General features: G+C 45.7%; 2 protein-coding genes and 1 long non-coding RNA gene across 12 annotated transcripts; 1 reads left to right on the top strand and 2 right to left on the bottom strand.

Moving 5' to 3' along the window:
- The first annotated feature begins 2 nt into the window (after positions 1-2).
- On the top strand, positions 3-948 carry LOC117186424. 2 transcript variants are annotated; one of them, XR_004471504.1, is made up of 3 exons: positions 3-326; positions 439-563; positions 626-948. It is a non-coding gene; the product is annotated as an uncharacterized LOC117186424 (long non-coding RNA). The 2 variants fall into 2 exon arrangements; XR_004471503.1 differs by having other exon boundaries at positions 385-563.
- A 163-nt stretch (positions 949-1,111) lies between these two features.
- On the bottom strand, positions 1,112-16,203 carry LOC108151113 (nucleosome-remodeling factor subunit NURF301). Of its 9 annotated transcripts, XM_017279522.2 has the most exons (14): positions 16,099-16,203; positions 15,057-15,510; positions 10,411-14,340; positions 9,958-10,341; positions 9,580-9,897; positions 8,986-9,506; positions 7,980-8,919; positions 7,784-7,914; positions 4,445-4,766; positions 3,843-4,380; positions 3,643-3,786; positions 3,215-3,578; positions 1,788-1,872; positions 1,112-1,724 (listed from the first exon to the last, which is right to left on the bottom strand). In XM_017279522.2, the coding sequence occupies exons 2-14, from the start codon at positions 15,346-15,348 to the stop codon at positions 1,519-1,521; spliced, it is 8,175 nt and encodes a 2,724-aa protein (XP_017135011.1). In that variant the 5' UTR covers positions 15,349-15,510; positions 16,099-16,203; the 3' UTR covers positions 1,112-1,518. The 9 variants fall into 9 exon arrangements, with proteins under 9 accessions (XP_017135011.1, XP_017135007.1, XP_017135009.1 ...); XM_017279518.2 differs by having other exon boundaries at positions 7,980-9,506; XM_017279520.2 differs by lacking the exon at positions 16,099-16,203 and adding an exon at positions 16,005-16,092 and having other exon boundaries at positions 7,980-9,506.
- A 981-nt stretch (positions 16,204-17,184) lies between these two features.
- LOC117186617 (rho guanine nucleotide exchange factor 4-like) lies at positions 17,185-20,323 on the bottom strand (the record flags this gene model as incomplete). The annotated part of the gene is made up of 4 exons (XM_033387623.1): positions 17,185-19,720; positions 19,789-19,895; positions 19,965-20,127; positions 20,199-20,323. Coding segments are annotated over 4 exons (1,536 nt in total), but the record flags the coding sequence as incomplete, so codon positions are not given.
- Positions 20,324-20,548: the final 225 nt, after the last annotated feature.

The following is a 20,548-nucleotide window of genomic DNA, read 5'->3' as shown; positions in this document are numbered from 1 at the left end:
CCAATTCAGAAACTATTCAGCAATAAAATTTGTATGTAAATAATTCATTTTATATTTGTTAAAATGCCCAAGTCAGAGGATAAAGTAAATATTTTATTATAATATAATATGACATGAGTATCATGTCCAACCGACTCAAGGAGAGCGAAGGAGGGAGCCATAACCGATTCGAAGAAGGCCGTTCGACTATCGATGGTATCGACTGAATAATCGCTAAATCTGCGCGCCAAGGTCGAATATTTTGAAAGTGAATGAGTGACAATGATACGAGCGCCACCCAGTGGAAAGTGATTTGAGAGATCGAAAATTCTAAAAAAGCGGCGTATGTGAGTTTCTGTACCCTATTTTTTTTGATGAAATTAAATTAAATATACTTTATTCTAGACGTAGGGATACTTAATCTCTCTTTGCTGAAAGCGAATCATCTTCTGATTTCAGCTCTGAGCAGCCGCATCTATCGGAAGTCCCTCCGCCTCAGTCGCACTTCTCTGGACGACACGGCAGTGCGGCAGGTGGTGAATCTTCTGTCCAAAGCTGTTGGATGGTCCTTATCGACTAGTCACGTAAATTGAGACTCGAGCGGGCAATCTCTCCTCTAAAAACTTTAGCCATTCTTTTTCTGCAGATCAGTCCTCCGACTGAGGACTCTGAGGCAGTAGACCAGTCCCATTCAATGCCAAGAATCTCGGAAGCGCCGACGATTGTAGAAAGACACATAGTCCACATAGAGACGGGACAGGAAGTCCCTTCGGAAGATGGGATCGATGAAAGGAGTTTGTGTATTCATTCGTCTGGCGTTCAATCCAGCACAAGGCAGTATTAGTGCCGTTGAAGCCAGTGCAAGACAGTAGTGGGCTTTCGTAGAAGGCACCAAAAATGCCAATCTGTCCTGAGCGCACGAGTGAGGACGGAGCGATTCCCTATGCCACACGATACATTTATTCCTTTAACCAAATAGGAAAACTTGCTGTGGAGGCAGAAGTCTTATGATTTGCTTGATTATGCTACGTAATCAAATTCAGAAAAATGCTGAATTTATTATTAGGAATAAGCATATATTTTTACAACTTAGCATACGATTTTTAAGTCTACGGTATGTCAATCAGATCAATATTAAAAAAATGCATACGTTATTTATTTACAGCTGCATTATATGTACAAAAGGATATAATTGAGCGGTTGGGTTCCCCGCAAATTACTATGATTTCTTCTTACCTAATTATGATATCTATTAGAATATTATTATTATTATATATATTTTATTATTATTATTTCTGTATATTACACGGCTCTGCAGTTATATTTCATACAATAGTTATATATGTGTTTACATGATGAATAGTATTTACATATATTTTTTGTATTTTGTAATTTGTAATTTTAGTTAGTTCTGTTATGGTATGAAAAATGTATGGTATAACAAACGCACGTGTTAAATGTTTATGGTTGCAAAAGATTAGATACTTCATTCGTATCAAAACTGGCTTAACTTAAGATTAAATAGCTTAGCTAATGCTTTTAATTACTCTGGCCAAAAACATTTTCGCGAAAGCATTTAAGTTTTTGCACAAAGTACGATTCCAGTGCTTCAGCACATTTGTAAAAGGACGATTCTTTTGGGTTGTAGTAGCGGCAGTTGTCGAAAATTTTTGTCATATCGCCAATGAAGTCGGCGAGTTTGGTGTACGCTTTTGATTCGAGTTTGGTTTCCATCCGTTTGAGATCTGTGGGTAAAAGTATCGTCGTAGTAGTGTTGTCATGCAACATATTAATTTTTTTCAACTTACCCATTGGTTCTTTAATTACTTTGTAATAGTCTGGCGCTTCATCCGGATCAACCGGCTCCATAAACGGCCAAGCACTCTTGTGCAACTGTCAAATAAATTATATATTTTGTGTTATGTATACCAATTAAATGTCCATATATTCGTATTCAGCCATGCTTTAGTTATTGCAATCGCAAAAGTGCCTGCTCGGATTTTCGCAGATCATGCGATCTCAAAAATAAATAGCACATAAATACAAATATTTATGAGCGGGAAAAAATATAAAAGTATTTGCCGATGTTTTAAGTTTATATTTACATAATTGGAAATTTATCTTCGTAAATCTCGACACCCTCATGAATGGGTGGCATCAATAACCGAGTCGATATAGCCATGTCTGTCTGTCCGTCTTGTTTGACGCCTATTTCTCAGAGACTACAAGAGCTAGAGCACACAAATGTGGTGTGCAGACTCCCGTGATATCACACTGTGTCAAGTTTGTTTCACAATTTCGGAATGCCCATCACCCAACAAAGGACAAAAATCTGTGCCCGAAAAACCCAGAATCATTGAGAATGAAAATATCTATAAGATATCCGAATCCGAATGAAATTGCTGTAGCTACGCTACCTCTTCCACTTCCCTTACTCATTCTCTATTTCTCTCTATCTCACTCTAAATAGTGCAGTGTTCGCCCTCTGTCGTAGGCCAACGAGATAAGCCGGGGGTGTTGGTGTGAGTAGAGAGAGAGACGGATGTAAAACATAAAATATTCTATAATTCTGATCGAATAGGTCATTAGGTGGAAAGATAATAAACATGGTGCAAGAATTAACATCAGCGGTCGTGGTTACGTTTCTGTCTAGGTTTTCTCCATCTCTTTCATATAAGTGATAGCAAAGTGCGCGAATAGATCCCCCAAAGAAATCAATTCGTCCCTTTTACAAACAGCGACACAAAAAGAGAGAGAAACAATTCTGGCGCTACCGCAAACAAATATATTGTATGGGTTATAGCCGAAGTCCATATACAAAATTTGGTTGCTCTAGCTCTTGTAGTCTCCAAGATCTTGGAGCTCATCGGGACGATCTGATTCTGATCAATATGTATATAACTAATATAATATACTTTCACCAAAAATCGAATATACCCCCCTATTTTTTTCGGTTATCGGGTAGACAAATATTTTATAGGTTACATAAAACATAAGCATATACAAGTACAGCCGCGACCCTTGCCGCGGCTCACAACTCTACCGCTCGTTTTAGTTTCATATAAAGAGAGATTGCCAAACAAATTTGGGAATGAAACACTATCGATGGCAACAAGTTGGGAAAACTGGAGCACACAAATTTCAATTCGTACGAATTCGAATTTGTCCAAAATCGCAAAAATTTTCATAAACTGAAGCATGGCTGAATATTTTTTGTATTTATTTATTTTATTACCTGTATTTGCTTAATTAACTCCTTTAGCTCGTTAGTTTCATCGGACGTAAGGGTTTTCATATTGACTGCGTTTGCATCTGTCTTCCGCTGACACTCGGGGCATACGTACTCGTCTATAAACTCAGCCTCGCTCTGTAGTATACCGACACAACGGCCGTGGAACCAACCCTGGCATTTATCGCAGCAAATATAAAATTGTGAATCATCGTATGGTTGGCGACAACTGCAAAAGAGTTCCTCTGTTTCGCGTGCCTTCTTGCAATCAATGCAAATGAATTCAGAAAGATTCTTCGAAGCTTCTTCGGTGATGTTAACACACTCGCCATGAAACCAATTGCTGCACAGGTCACAGCCCACATAAAATCTGAGTGGAAAAAAGCACGCACAAATGATTATTTTGATACAATTTTGATATGATTTGGACATACTTTGTTTCATCGTAAGGTGTGCGACAAACGCAATATAGCTTTTCCTTTTTCTTTGTCAACTTCTTAGGCCTTCCGACGCCATGTGTGCTGTTGTCTGCAAGGGCTTCCTCCCGGAGATTTCGACTGGTGCTGACCTTGAGACACCTGAGAAAACAGCAAATGAGCAATGATTGTTGCCAACTGACTGTTTGCCTACTTACCGCTTCTGTTCAATATTTTGCTCATCGCGACGATCGGAAAATATGGATCCTCTTTCGTTTTCGCTATGCTCTTCTGGTGAGGCGACACTTAAGGATCGCACATGGCGCTGGACTTTCGTCTTTACTTCTTCGCGTATTTCGTTTTGTAAGTTGCGTTCTAATAATGATCGCTTACGAAGGATGCTTTTCTTAAGCAATTCTTTGTGCTTTTCTAACTTGGATTGTTTCTGTTCACTGATGTCTACTATATCTTCTTTCTGAATACGGCTTTTTTTAAAAATACGATTAAATTGACTGCTTGTTGTCATAGCGTTTGGACGTTTCATTGAGGTCCTAGTTTTCCAATCAAGATCATCGCTATTTTGCTGGCGCGATAGCGTGCTGCGGCGATTTAAAGTGGCTGTGTCCTCGCTAGACGACAAATCCCCGTCATTCAAGCTGTGTGCAGCATTCTGTTGTTCCTGCTGCTTGCGCATATTGACCAACTTCTCTTCTAGTTCCTGACTCAGATAGCCCTGCTTAAGTGCGTTTGTAATGGCTGAAAGGGGGGGAATCATCGTCATGGGTACGTAAAGCGTATTTATTGGTGATGGAATACTCACACTCTTGTATGTAACCGCTGGTGATGACAAAGCTTTCACTTTGGTTCTCCTCTCCGCCCTTGTCCATGGTTGTGTTACTAATGTGGATTGATTTTTCGTCGTGCTCTATGCCCTCTAGCAGCGCAGAGGCACCAAGGGGTGGCATGTTAATTTTAATATTAGTTTTATCGGCCTGGGCACATGGGCCGGCCGGCTCCTGCTCGCTTCCAGTGTCTACGGCTTTATTTATAATGATTGGGCTGGCTTCGTATGTGGTTGGGGTTGTGGATGTGGTTGTTGTTGGTGTTGTTGTTGGCCCGGTGGTGTCGTTGTCGATGTTGGGCTGCAATGAACATCGTGTAAGGTCTTCACTTTGATATTTTTTCAAGCGATCCTGTTCATTATTGTCTTGATCTTCAACTAGAACTAGATTTTGAATGTTTAATTGATTTGCTTGCTGAATTGGCATACAACTACTGTTGGTGTGGCTCGCCGAGCAATCACGGAAATGCGGTTTGCTATCTTGAGTCTCTTCTCGGTTCGGCCTTTCTTTCTGTGGACTGCAGACGACGATTATTTCATCGTCATCGTCATCGCCATCGCTATCGTCTTCTTCAGATATTAAATTCGTATTCGATAAACAAACATTTAGCATGCCGCCACCAACCTAATTGTTACCAAAATTCGAAGTAATTATTCCATACAACAATCAAAAATCTCGTTTATAGCTTGCTTATGCATGGGCATTATTATTACAAATATAGGTTCAAAATGTATATTCAAAATGTGTTGACGGACACCTACCTGGCTTTAATCAGAGATCAGTTGTAGTACTTATTCCAGGCAACCTTTTAATGTTTGTTATTAAAGTTGAGTAGTTGAGTAGTTGTGGTTGGCGAAGAGATTAACACGTGGTTAGGAGTTGTAGTTGTTGACACGCGACATTAAGGCACGGTTATAAACGTTTTTTATAAAGCAGTGGAAGCATGATTTTTATATTTTGAGGGTATTGAAATTTTGTTTTATTACAAAGATAGGAGGATAGTATTGTATTTAAGTTTGGTCTGGTTTGGTTTGGTCTGGTCTGGTCTGGTTTGGTTTAAAATTATAATGAAAATCGTGGCAAAGGTCTAATATCGGTTGTTTGTTCATGGTGGATATGGCAGATATGGCAGTTAGTATTGTTGTGTATATTGTGTATACATTTGACGTGTTAATGTTTTCGTTTGGACAAGTGTACAAATTTCGTTTCGATTTAGATGAGATGATTATAGATATGGTTAAGCCTTTGTGTTCATTTCGAAGGATATCATAAGAAAACTAGCTCAAACGCGACGATAGCTCATGCGCTTATAAGGAACGGTAGTATTTTTTGTTTTTGCCATTGTTTTTTGTTGTTTTTTTTTTTTTAGGAGACGAATCGTGCCTCTGATTATAATTATTTTAAATATGTCAGCCAACTAAAACTCTGTGTATAGGGTTAATCTCTTCAGCAATTCAGCAAATTGTATACTGTTTGTATTTTAATTTGAATGGAATTTTAATTTGGCCATTGAAATAATAGAGTGATGTCAAATAATTTGTTGCGATCCTTAAGTTTCAACTGATTTCTGATATTTTCTGATCTCTGATTTCTGATTTCTGTATTATATTCATGTTCTGTTAAATGTCTGTTGTTGCTTTTCTTGCACTGATTTACAGGTTGTTGTTGTTGTTGTGGTTTATTTATACACCCGTAAATACATGAAGCATGCGCTTTTTGTCAACACAAAGGCCAATTTGCAAATAATCATCCAACTAATTCAGAAACAAAAATTCACAAATGTCTCAACTTTTGTGTGTTAAAAGGACTATGGGGATATTGGGGAGATCGTATTCACTACTTTACTACATATTACAGCATTACTGCGCGCGAAATATACTACGGCTCGTCCGATTCCGATTCCGATTCCGCTTCCGTGTGCGAGTGTAAACAATGGGTTGAAAGTATTCAAAGCAAGAAAGCGTTGGCAGGTTTTGCATCCATTTATTTTAAAATACATACTATGTTATATACAATACAATCGGGAATCGTTTACAAACTGAAAGACCTACATAGCTCTTGCAATCTTGAGTGCTGCCGCTTGGGAGCTTGGAGCCTGAAGCCTCTAGCCTGGAGCCGAAAGTGTATTCGTTATTGGTTATTCCTTTCAGTCTTGCATTTTTTCTTGCCTTCAATAGTATTTGGGGAGTTGTTGTTGTAGAGGTGTATACATTGTTGTTCTTTTAAAAGCATCGATTGAACGTGTAAGCAAGCTCTTTGTATTCTGAATCGATATCGATATCACCGAAAAAGGTATAAGCTCACATAGCATTGGTTGGGCTTTTAGTGGACTAAAAAAAACAGAGCTGGTCACAATCGTATTGGTTTGCATAATAGGTTTTATTGCAAAAGGCGCTTTACATTTTACAAGTAACATACATATGTTTATGTTGTATTTTTAAAAACCAAATGTCTCCCAGGCAAGAAAATCGATTCGAATCGAGTCGAGTCGCAGTTGCGTTGCGTTGTGTCTAATACTTTTGCCGTGGGCGAAAACATCGGGCGACAGTCTGAATAGTTTCTTACAAAATTTGTTGTGTGTGTGTGCTGTTGCTTCCTCAGAGTTGACGCTACTCGCTAGCTAGCTAATAGGTTGCTTAAGACTAGTAACGTAACGTATTCACAAATATTAAGCTAAATACATGTTTGATAGGTATTAAATAAATCAAATAAATAAGTCAATTAGGTTACTAAATAATATATAAAGTAGCTCTCTCTTTTCTGTGTCGAGAGTGCGGTATCTGTAGATTCTCTTCTGGAGAATTGGTTGGCGAATAACTATGTTGCAAAATGAAGCCTTTGTTGGTATTTAACGAAAGTCTTTGTCGCTGTACTTAGGCAAATACAAAGCAGATAAATGACAGACTTATATTGTTAAATGCTTAGGAATGTATGTATACACAATAGGAAACGAAAAATTTAATTAAATTCAATTCAATTTCAAGAAATAGAATACTTTTTTGCTGGGCGGCGCCAAAGTTTCAAAACAAATCAAAAAAAAAACAAATTAAAAAAAAAAAAAAAAAACCAAACAAATTAAAAGATTTCGAACAAAAACGTATAAAAAATGCAAGGAAAGCAGCAACATGCCTCTCTGGTCTTGAAAAAAATTAAAAATAACTTAAATACTATGTAGAAAAGCCGTTCAACTGGCATTCTTTATTGAGGCAGCATATGCACCCTCTAAAGTCCTGCTCTATTCTGTTCTCTTCTTTAGTTTTCTTTGCTCTTGTGTTCTTCCCCTTTTCGAATTAGTTTTGTAATCAGAAACTACTCACTTGTTGATGTGTAGTCGACTGGTGTACTGGGGTAAGGGGAGGTGGTTGCGATTGAGCCGTGGTCTCCGGCTGCACGGCCAGGTAGATTTTCGTTGGCCCCAGGACTCCCAGCTTGCCGTTAGATTCTTGGGCTGGAAAGCATAGAGAACGTTTACAAAGAGGAGCCAACAGAGGGGAGAGCAGCAGTGTCACTGACCTTTCATAAGCTGTTGCTTCACCTGCGTCTGCACCAGCTGCAGCTGCTGGGCCGTAAAGTCGTTGCCTACCAGGCCCTGCAGCACGATGCGTGGTCCGTGCTCGGTTTGCAGTACTTGTGCCGTAACGCATTTGATGACCGTGCCGGGCGGCTGGTTCTGAAGAAGACTCTCTTCCACGCTCATGGGTTGCTGTGGTGTCTGTCCTTGTGGCTGGACAGCTCCTGGCGCCACATGCTGCTGTGGTATGGAGGCGGCGGCAGTATCGTAGCTGCACTGCTGTGCAATCTGCTGTTGCTGGACAACAACCTGCTGTTGTTGTTGAGGGCTGTGCGACGCCAGAGCCTGCTGCTGCGAGTGTTTCACCGGCGAGCTCTGCGGACTTTCCTGGGGCACTGCTGGTGCCGTGTTGTTGGTGACGATGTGCGCGTTACCGTCCCCCTGGTGCTTGATGTGTGCCACAATCTGAGCCTGGTTGTTCCCCAGGGGCTTCACGATCACTTGCTGTCCATTGACAGTGGCCACCTGCAGCTTGCCCTGGGCCAGCTGTTGGGCCAGGGTCGAGTTCGGCACGAGCACTTGCTGGGTGGCCGTTTCAGTGGCCTCATTGGCGGCGTTGATCGGGGCTTTTTCCTCCACTGCTGGCGGTGGGGCTTGCTGTTGCACCACGAGCTGTTTAACTAATTTTGTCTGAGTCGTGGGCGACGATTGAACCTGATTCGTTTGCACAACATATTGCTGCTGTGGCTGCACAATGTGCTGTTGCTGTTGCTGCTGCTGCTGGTGCTGTTGTTGCTGCTGCTGCTGTTGCTGCTGCTGCTGCTGCTGCTGGGTTTGAATCTGTTGCTGGACCATTTGCAGGGCCTGGCTCTGCGGCACATTTCGCTGCGTAACAATAGTCTGACCGGGGCTCAAAATGATGCGCTGCCCCCCTATCACTATCTGTTGTTGGACATTACTTGTGTTAACGATTTGTTGTATTACTTTCTGTGTTGGTTGACTCCCCACCTGGTTGATCGCCATTTGCTGCGATTGCTGCTGTGGGGGGGCCTGTTGGATTTGCTGTGGCAGGGCTTGAGTCTGTACAATTTGCTGCTGATGTTGCACTGCCGATGTGGCCGCTTGTGTGGACGAGGCGGATAAAATAACCTTTTGTCCCTGAGAGTTCTGACCAACTACCAGCTTGGAGCCAGACTGCACGAATACTTGCTGCATATTCTGTCCGGCGGCACTCGAGTTGACGACTTTCGTCGCAATTTTCTGCACTGGGGGCGCCGATGTGGCTGCCGCTGCTGCTGCTGCCGACACCTGTTGCTGCTGGGCCATCAGCATTTTGTTCTTTATCTGCGCGAGAGGTAGGGCAACCCGCTGTGACGCTATTGACTGGGCCCCGGTAGGCTTTGCGACGTGTTTCACGGCCATTTGTTTGACTGCGGGTGCCGCTAGTGTTGCAGCGGCCGACGTGGACGTTGCGGCTGTGGGCGATTGTGTGGGTAGAGATTTAATGGGTAATACCTTGCCTTTGCTTCCTGTAAAAGTAAAAACGAATGCGATTTAGTGCCACTTCCTGTCCTGCATTCCACTGCAAACCGAGCCACTCACCTGGGGTCGCCGAATTCGATGAAGTTGTCAACACGTGCAGCTTTCCGTCCGGCATTTGCACCAGCTGCTGTCCAGGGTTCAGTCCCCTCACGCTCACCTTGCCATCCGGGCCACGGATGATTTGTACCTTGTGCGGGGTGGGTGCCGACTGCGTGCTCTGTGTGTTGGATGTGCTCTGCGCTGAGTGGGAAGCGGCGGCTGGCGACGCGTTCGCTGGGGCCGCTCGGGCCACTTGTGTGACTGCCTGCTGGATGATTCGCGTGGTGCCATCTGGATTCTTAACGATCACGCGCCTGCTGCCAATTATCTGGCCTTTGACTGCAAACAGGGGAATTCCATCAAGCATATGCTATCGCAAGTCTCAGGCCCGTGACTTACCTGGAGTTCCGGCCCGGGCTAGCTCGCATGTGGCGATGACCTTTCGTTGCTGATACGCGGCTCTTTGTAGCTTCAACTGCTGTTCCATTTTCTCCTTAACGTCTTCGCTGGGCTTCGGGGCCAGCTGGACACGACCGGCACCGACCAGCGTTCCGTTGGTGGATGTGCCCGGACTGCCGCCGCCGGTCGACTCCAGCTGCCGCGATGCCACAGAACGCGTCACTGTGGACAGGCGGGCCTTTTCCTGTTTCTCACCTATGAATTTGATTTCCCACAGCTCGAGCTTGTCCTCCTCGACCCACTCCTCGCTTATTTGCGGCTCGGTTGGCTGCGGAGATTCAGCGCGCTTCCGTTTGCGCAGACCAGACCGTATCGACGTGACCTCTGTGAGAAGACCCAGAATATACAGTGGTTAAGCAAACACAGGGGATGGATGCCCTGCCAATTACTCACCTCTAATCGTCTTTGGCATCTCCAGAGGGATGACAACTTTGCGCCGCAAGTAGCTGGTTTTCTCGCCGTAGCGCCCTGCATGGCGCAGCTTTAACAGCTCCAGGGTGACAATTTCCGTCTCGGTTGTCACCTGATGTTTGCCATCGGTGGACGGCGGCTTGGCTATCATGTCGTCCCAGCGCAGACAGGACCACAATATCCGCAGCTGGAGGGCAATGCAGGACAGCGTGGTGGCGTTGCACGTGCGGTAGGACCAGCAGGTTCGGAAGAGCGGACGCGAGCACTGATACTGCCAAATGGTGTTGTTCTTGGCCCCGTGGTGGAAGCCATTCGTGGCCGATCGTCCGCCCAGACGCGCCAGCTTTCGGAGCTCGTAGCGCGGCAGAACCAACAGGCTGCGCTTCTTTTTGTGCGTAAGGAAGTTGGAGATGAGAGGGTATCTGGCGTACGTGGCCTTCTTCATGACCGTGGTCTTGTCCTCGCTCTTAACGGCCTGGTCGTACAGCTTGGACCAGTCGTTGATCAGATAGACACGCCCACGCGGCGAAACAGCGCTGTAGACGCGCTCCTTTCCGTTCTCGAAGTACTCCCGCTCGTATTTCGTGCAGCAGTCGCGCTTGACCGGACGAGAGCTGATGCGAAAACGGCGATTCTGCTTGAGTGGTATCTCCTTGTCCAGCGTGTGATCCAACACGTCCTTGGTTCCGATGTAGGCCTTCTTCGACTTTTGGAAACGTTTTCGACGCGATCCGGGGCGCATGTCTACGTCCTCGGCGCTGGCGTCCAAGCACGAAGTGTTTATCGCCGTAACAATCGAATCCTCAGTGCTCTCGATCTCCACGTTGCTGCAAACGTCCATGCTTTCGATGAAGTCCATTTTGTCCGAGTCTTGCGTGCTGGAGTCGGCGTTCGTGCTGCTTCCGGGGACCAGCTCCTCCTCCTTCTTGACCCTGGCGTTGTTGGGAAGATCTGGCTCTACCAGCAGGCAGTCGCTCAAAAGCTGCTCAGTGAAGGCCACAGAGTGCGCGCGAGCCTGCTCCCAGTCTTGGAGCAGGTCCAGCGGTGCTTCGGTTTCCGCCGCCTTTGCATCATCCGACTCGTCGACTGAAAGCTGAGTGGCTTCCCGTTTGCCTTCGGTCAGCTTCTGTTCGAGAATAGAGGGCTTCTTGACGGCACCCAGGATGGCGGCCACCGTCTCCTTGGAGCCGTTGCCCGCGGTGTGCGCCTTCCGCAGCAGCAGCAGAAGTTCCTTCTTGGCACGGGCCTTCTGCAGACACAGCGGCGAGTAGCACGTGTTTTGTGTGATTTGAGATACGGCGTTCGAGTTGGTGTTGCACTCCTTGGTGTAGCAGCGAAAGGTCTTGGCGAAGCGGTTGAGCTGGCTGAACTGCAGGCGCACCGTCTGGATCTGCTTGGCCAGCGAGTTTACGAGCTCAAAATTGACGTTGGCCGACCCTCCCTTTGCCGACACTTCCGTGAGACGCAGCAGGCACTTTTCCAAGTAGGTCTGCTTGCCGGCGGCTGCCGACGATGGTATGGCGAAGGGCTTCACGTCGGTGACTCCCTTCAAGGCGAGCTGCTCCTCGACCTTGGCCAATTTCTTGCGTCGCTCCAATAGCTCGTCGATCCAGCATTTGCGAGCAAGCTTCGGGTAGTAGATACGTCCCGGGTCGTTCAGGGCTTTGCTGACGTCGATGATGCCCTTGACGCTCGCCAGCTTGTCAACATCCTCGACCACTTTCACGTTCGTGTACTCTTCCGGCAGATAGGGGCACATCTGGCCGTCGACACTGTTCGACTCGCACTGCTGCATGAACCGCTTCGTGCGTGGATCGACCAGGACAATCTCGTTGACGTCGTTCTGGTCTCCCATGGTGTAGTGGACGAAAACTCTGTTGTGTGCTCGGGGATGGGCCCGTCTGGCGCGAATTCCGCAGCGTCGACTGCTCGAGAGCCACAGCCAGCCCCACTGGCCGTGCACACGATATTCCTCTCCCTTCTGCTTCCACACCTGATGCTTCAGTCCCAGGGAATACTTGATGTAGTTAAATGCCAGTCGATTGCGTTCCTCCTCGTCGTCGCGCTCCCGTTTCTCGCGCTTCTCCAGCTTCTTGCGCTCTTCGCGCTCGGCGCTGGTGATGCGCTGCAAGGCTCTGTGGCCGAGCTGTTCGTGCCAAACGTTCGCGAAGACCACACTCTTTAGCGACGATTGGAACAGCAGCAGCACAGTCGCAAAGTCAGTGGCGTGTCGGGCGTTCATGACGGCCGTGCTCCAGACCTTCTTGTTGACCTGCCAGTTCGGGTTCAGGAACGGCGGCGTTATGTTCGATTCAAAGTTAATCAGCGTCTGCCTGAGCGTTGTAATCATGTTATCGGGTGTGCCCATCGTGATGCTGATCCATTTGAAGTCAGAGGCTGTTGTCAGCGAAAACTTGTGCGAGAGGTGGCGTCGCTTGTCCCGCTCCTCGTTGCGCTGCGGCTTGTTGAGGGCTATGGGATTCGAGGCGTACTGGTTGACGTAGTTCTTGAATCCTTGTTCCATGCCGAGCTTAAAGTAAAGCGTGCCGTTGTTCAGTTGGCTGGACTTCTGGCGCGTGACCATTTTGGTCTCCTCCGACCTTTTCGCTGCCTCTGCCGACTGGTCGTCGGATATGCGGTCGGCCTCGGCCTCGGCCTCGGCCTTACCGTCCAGGGTCTCCTTGTCTAGTAGCTCCTTCGTAGCCTCTTGCTCCATGTCTATCAAACTGCGCTTGGTGTGCTTATTTTCGTTGGTGAGCGCCTCTGTCAACTTCATCTGGCGCTCGATCTCCTCGCGGCGCTCCGTTAGCTGGGCGTGCAGGCGCGTCTCCAGTTCTTCAGGATCCAATCGTTTGAGCAGTAGCTTCAACTTATTCGTTGTACTGTAGTACCAACAGCTGGAGTCCACTTGATCCTCGACGATAATTCGCCGGGCAATGAACCAATATCTGCGGCCGTGGCGATCGACTCCCAGGCTGTCGTGCCTGATTGATACGCCCTGCTTCTCTTGGGGCAACACGCAGTCAACGACGCCACTGACCTTGTGCGAGCGACACAATCCGCACTGCCAGTCCTCAGTGGGCACATCGTTCATTGGCGGATCCACACATTCCAAGTGATAGACTGCTGGGCAGGTTTCACAGCAGAGCAAGTCTCCAAGTCGATGGCAGACTCGGCAATGGTCGTCGTAGTGAATGGGTCCCTCCTGGAGCATTACGTCGCGTATGGAATTGGCTGTCAAGAACTGATCCGCCAAGAACTGCAGCACGGCCAGACGGTTTTCAATGCCGGTGTATGGATATTCTGATCGGCTCAGGATATGATAGACCTCACGATCAAATGTCTTGTCGCTCTCCACATAGCTGCGCAGAACTTCCGGCCAGGTGATGGCATCGATGAGGTACAGACTAATGTTGACCGTATCCTTTTGATCCAGCGGCCCAAAGTGTGTGCCCTGGACGTCCTCTTCGCGCAGGATCGCCTTCAGCAGCATTATGTGTACATCCGTCAAGAGAGCACTCTGCTCGTCGCAAGTTAAGGCCGCACAGAAGTCTTCAAGGCGAAACGGCGAGAGACGAACCAAGTGCCGGAAACGTCGCAGCACTTCGTAGATGCCGAGGGCGCGCAAAACGTGTGCGTTGGCCATGGACAAGTCCTCCGATGAGTCCGGCAAATCCAGGGGGGCATACTTCCGTCCCTCTTGCAGCCAGATGGGCTCCGGACTGGGCGGACGTGGCGGCCGACCCACTCCATTCTGGGTGAAGCTGCACACGGAAAATTCCGACTCACTCTCGTTGCCCGCATCCAAGCTTTCGTCATCGCTGGGCGTTAGCAAAAGGTCATCCTCGTTATCGGTTTTATCCTCATCGGAGTCTCCGAAATCCGATCCGTAGTGGTATTCCGACTCGTACCCTGTATAGACGGCAGAAACGAAACAAGGTAGGTAAATTAGAGAACGTTATTTGCCAGGATATGTAAACTTGTTTACAATAAAATACAAATTTTCCACATGAAAAAAAAAAAAAAAAATATTTGCCAGGCATTTACCTTTGGAGCGATCGCTTTTGCGAAAATTGGACATTTTTTGTTTTGATTGTTTGCCTGTTATTTCAGGTTTTTTTTTCTTTTTTTTTCACTATTTCAGTTTTTTTTTCTTTTTTTTTCACTATTATTTCAGTTTTTTCTTCTACTTTTATTTCACTTGATTGTGACTCGGCTTTCAAATGGCAAATGATACTAATAAATATCCAGCAGATTCAAATTTTTGTTCCCTGCTGTTTTGCGTTGTCTGTCAATTGTTTGACACTTTCAAACTTTTGAAATGCAATATGTTGAAGCCTGTTATTTCAGAATTATTATAATTTTTTTTTTTTTTTTCACTATTATTTCAGTTTTTTCTTCTACTTTTATTTCACTTGATTGTGACTCGGCTTTGAAATGGCAAATGATACTAATAAATAAATATCCAGCAGATGTGATTTCAAATTTTTGTTCCCTGCTGTTTTGCGTTGTCTGTCAATTGTTTGACACTTTCAAACTTTTGAAATGCAATGTGTACGTGATTCTGATACTGTGGCCTCCTAAGACTAGCCTCCTGAGACTAGCCTCCTCATAAATTGATAACTCACCTTTTCTTCCGGAGTAGTTGCTGGTGTTGGGTTGCACGTTCGACTTGCGGCCGCGTCCTCTCTTGGCGGCACTGCCACGGTTCCCACGGCTGTGATTGTTATGGCTGCTGCGACTGCACTCGTCGCTTTGCGGGGAAATGCCGCGCGAAGCGGACGGTGTGCTTGCCTGCGATTTTCCTTCGCTGAGATATTTCGGCTTTTTGAGCAATTGATAACTGAAGCGTCCAGAAGAAGTCCGCTCATTTGGCGTCTTTGGCGGTCGACCACGCTTACGGCTACCGCGACCGCTCATTTTTGTGTGGTTTTCCTTTGCCTGGCTGCCTGGCTGCCTGGCTAGGCTAGGGCTATCCAATACACACAATCTTACTACGTCTGTCTTTGCTGTAGGTGCTTCTGCTTCTGCGTTTCGCTCAGATATGGTTCCCTTTTTTCGCGGAGGAATTGCACATTAGATCTATAACGAGAACAAAAAAATTATTTAATACAAATTGCTTCCGATGTATTGTGTACATTTATCACTCGCAACCATCCGTCTACGAACACTGCCAAACACACACACATCTATTCAATTGGATATATGTACGAGAAAAATCGATCAGCTTCAGAGCAGCAATACTTTTTGTTTACGCGTTCCACGCATGGTTTTATATTTGACGAAACGAACGTTTAATAACACCCGCCAAAATATATATGTACATTCATTCGTTCAGGAAGTTTGACTAGGCTTAATATATTATAAGTACGTGTGTATGCAAACACATTCTCAATTTATAATATGGACTGCACACGCACTGAACGGCAGCACCACCAAATGAGCTTGTGTGTGTGCGCGAGGAAACGAAGCCAACGCACATTGTCCGCCATTTATAAAATGTGAAAATTTTGTTAATTCCTACTAGCGACGATAAATCTGACACAAAAAACATTAAAATTTAATGCACACATTACCCCGTATTTTGGGCATATTATTGATTATATTTAACACAATATATTCTACAATTTTAGACCGTCTTTCAACAAACCGCGAGCGAATATCTTTTACCTAACGTCCACTTGAGAGGTGTACAGGTCAGCCAATCACAGAGGCTCTTTTATTTGTGGATGCCGCAAGCGACATCTGTCGGTCGGTTTTCGTACTGATTTGTGAATGTTGAACACAGGGCTGCAAATTACATTATCGAACTATCAGATGGCCGAATTGTCGAATATTTTTAAAATTGGTGCAATTTAAAGTGGTGCAAAATGAATCAAATTCAATGCTATTGCCCTTCCAGTATTGGAGCGGATCTGTATACCCCGATCTACATGCGCTGCTCCAAGAATTGATCATCATAATGATATAATCTGCACTGCATTTTTTTTCTAAAGCGGTATATTTTCCGCCAAAAATTATACAAATCATTATTATTGAACTGTTATTTCGTGATTGGCGGTTCCTTGGTTGTCAAGACCTTTAAATCCGACTTAAGTTGACTCGTTTCTCTTTAACGATATATCGATGGGCGAAAAAAAAACATTGTTATATCGCACAGTGCTGAAATGCGCTCCTTATCGATACTGTATACTGGCCATGCCATGCCGGAAACCTAACGGAAAATGAAGTAAAGTGAAAAATGGTCGTGTTATTGTTTTGGATAAATACATATATGTTATTTATTTGGCATATGGAGCATATTAGGTTGCTAATGTATACGGGCTGTGTTCTTTCTGGTTAAAGTTACGAGTGTGTTGTTCGTTATGTTTTTGAAACGTGTAGGTTCTTTATAATATAAATTGCTCAGTCAATACCAAGTACATACCACATTTACCGTTGCCAATTTTTGCATGTATTGTATGTACAATTGAAATTCTCAAAACGTTTCTGCGTATTTATGTATGTATACTTTTAAATATATTTATTATCATGCATTTATGATTCAAACTTAACGAAATGGAACATGCAAGGTGCGTCGAATAGCACACAAATAGCCCACTTGTTGATTTCATTGCAACGCATTGCTGTCGCTGTCGCGGTCGCGGTCGCGGTCGCAATCGCAGTCGCAGTCGCATCCCGCGCTAGGCGGCGTCCATCTTTGGAAAGTAACCGTAAAATTATCCATAATTTGTTTCCTCGATGGCTGGAGTGGAATTTCACTTTGAAAATAGTTTATTTGTGGGTAAAATAAAAACAAACAAAAATAAATTAATGCCATTTCTTTTCGCACGCACCTTGCAATAGTTTCACTTGTCTATATATGTATGGTATGTATATGTATATGTATTGTATGTTTTTATGTATATTCAGGACTAAAATGTTGTATATGGTTTGGTATAGTGTTTTTTAGTTAACGTTTTGGCGTTTCGTTTTGCAGATTTCAAGCAATATTTCTCTCTGCAATATCTATTAAATAGTCAATTGCTTATTGAATTTATCATTTTTGATTAACTTATACAGACCGTCATTAAACATTAAACTTTCAACTAATTCTTGACAATTGTTCGACGTTAGGTTACATAATTACTAAGGGGATAATACAATACAATACAATACAATATATTACGATACGTGTCTCTTTAAAAAAAATTAAATTCGCTCAATTGTTTTGTTGCAGTTTGCTTGTGTTGTTTTTGTTGTTTTTTTGTTTAAACATATTCTAACATTGTTGAGTTTTGTGTTCAAATTGACAATCTGATCAACCAATTTCCATATAATACAATATTTATTCGTTTGCATTCCGTTTGCACACAGTTCGCTATTTTATTTTTGTTGTTGTATTAATATGTTTGTTTTTTATTTTTCTTTTATTTATTTTGTGGTTTTCTACTCAAATTTCGCAGGTGGAAATACTGGAAACACTAACAAATGCCAAGTTTCGTATATATGTATGTATTTTTGATGCCATATTCTTAAAAACACCTTCCCTTCAGTTTAAATGTTCTCTAGTTGCGAGCACGTTTCCGAAACGCATCCCAGTATCGGGTATTTCTGTGGGTAGTTTTCTATTCAGCTTGGAGTGCGGTCTTCTGGGGTCTCTAAGCGAACTTGAATACACAAACAGAGGGCTTTAAAGCATACAATAATGGTGTAATTTGCAGGAATTTATTATCGCCTTATCACATAAATTAGGATTATACGGACAGGTAGTAGGTAATAGGTAATAGGGTTTTTAGACTAGCAGTCGGCGACACCAGCATCTGGCACTTTTATCGAAAGCTGCCTTCAAATGCCACAAGTATACATTATTTTTGTTTTGTTTTTGGTAAGTCTAAAAATCTAAATACATAACTTATTACCACGTTTATCGTTTTGCCGTCTAGAAATCCTCGAACGACAAAAGATTTACAAAAAAAAAAAAATGGAAAAAAAAATTCTAAAATATACTGTAACACTCGTTAGTTTTGTTTACTTTTTTCAATTGGTAGAGGCAATTTAACATTAACAATAATGTAACATAACAAATAGTATGCGCCTTCTTCGCACAGGCCTGGATGTATGTCTAATATTCTGTGTTCTGTGTTCTGTATTCTGATATTCTCTGTGTGCTTAGGCGGATGAACTGTCCGTTGGCAAGAGCGAGGCGGCGGCCTCGGCCAGCTCGATGGCTGCCACACGGGCCGCTGTCAGAGTCTCATCGGCGTCAAAGCCCGGCTTGTGCGTCGGCGACTGGCTGGGCGTGCAGTTGGTGCTCTTTGGCTTGCGGAACCAGTTGCCAATGCGGCGTCGTCCCAGCGAACCCGTCGATGTCGTCGACAGCATCTGGGAGTTGTCCACGCTGGCGAAGCCATCGCGGGACTGCGATTTTTTCGGCAAAGTATCGGAGAACCGGGACGCTGACTTGGCCGGCGATTCCGGAACGGAGCTCTCCCCACTGGCCGATGTGCCGCCGCACATGGCGTGCTCAAAGTCGGGCAGCTCGTAGTCCGACTGATCGGAAAAGTCGCCCGGCCGCTCCTCGTAGTTGTACTCGAAGCCAGTCATCTCCGATACGTAGAGGGCCTTGCCGCCGAACTGCCGCTCGAGGGCGAGGGTGTTGAGGAAGCGGTGCTTGCGGTTCGCCGAGCGGAAGCTGAAGTCGTACCACTTGTCCCGCGACTCGCAGTAGATCCGCAGCGAGTTCTTGATCGTGTGCCCGAACATCTTGCCATCCCGCACGTTCACCACTCGACAGCGGTCGAGGAATATGCGCCCCTTGTATATGAAGTGGCTGCGTTTGATGATGTCGCGCTTGCAGTAGACCAGCTGGTTGTCGAACAGGAACAGAGTGTAGCTGCTGTTCCACAGATTCTGCTTCTGGCGTGTGGCGTCCACCTGCAGGAAGAAGCGTGCGCTGTGCAGATGCAGCGGCGGGCCCTTGAAGTTCTGAAAGCTGGCCTGGTGCCTCGCAATGGTCTCGCTGTGGCGTTTGCCCTCATTGACCGCCTCAGTGATGCCGCGCATGGCCTCCAGCGCCAGGTTTACGGTCTCGTACGTGTCGGGTATGTCCATCTCGTTGACGTCGAGCTGTTCGTAGTCAGGGGCCGAGGGTTTTTCAGCTTTTTCGCCATCGCTGCCCGTCTTGGCAGCAGAAGCACGCGCCGGCTTGATAATCTCGCTGAGGTGCAGGGGATAGCGGCAGATGCGTTGCACGGGAGCCAGCAGGTGGGCGGAGAGTGGCAGCTCGGCCAGGTTCTCCGACTCGCGGCAACTGGAAGGGCGATAAACTCAGTGTTAGTACGCTGTTGACATAAAGTCCGACTATCCGGTTGAACTCACTTCTCCAGAATGGTGCGTGCATCCTTGACGCGGTCGTAGGACTCCAGCTCGATAAGGGCCCGGGGATAGGCGTTGCAGTAGTTGGAGTAGCACAGGAATCCCTTGTGCTGTTTGGGGGGGCGGATTACTGATCAGTCAATGGCTCTGGAGAGGGGAAATGGCAGTCAAGCACTCACCATTTTCAGGAACACCTTCGCGATTTGGTTCTGCTCGATTCCCCTGCGCAACGCCTCGAGGAACTTTTTCTGGAACTTGTAGATGGCCGCTATGTTCGAGAAGATCAGGCGGATGCTGTTCGGCGAGAATATGTCGATGCGCTTGCTCATGGCCGGCAGATACCTGTGGCGGGTCGGGGGTTCAGGGTTAGGGGTGTTAGGGTAGTTCTGATCACGAGAGCGAGGCCCACTTACCCGTCACAAATGGCAGCCAGCAGCTTGACGTAGTTGACCTCCGTCTCCAGCAGCTCGCGCACAGCACGTTCGACTTGCGGCCGCGTCCTCTCTTGGCGGCACTGCCACGGTTCCCACGGCTGTGATTGTTATGGCTGCTGCGACTGCACTCGTCGCTTTGCGGGGAAATGCCGCGCGAAGCGGACGGTGTGCTTGCCTGCGATTTTCCTTCGCTGAGATATTTCGGCTTTTTGAGCAATTGATAACTGAAGCGTCCAGAAGAAGTCCGCTCATTTGGCGTCTTTGGCGGTCGACCACGCTTACGGCTACCGCGACCGCTCATTTTTGTGTGGTTTTCCTTTGCCTGGCTG

This window comes from Drosophila miranda, chromosome XR (genome assembly GCF_003369915.1).
Source record: "Drosophila miranda strain MSH22 chromosome XR, D.miranda_PacBio2.1, whole genome shotgun sequence".
Taxonomy (NCBI): Eukaryota; Metazoa; Arthropoda; class Insecta; order Diptera; family Drosophilidae; genus Drosophila; species Drosophila miranda.
Note: the sequence above shows the minus strand (reverse complement) of the source record. Positions and strands in the feature narration are given on the sequence as shown.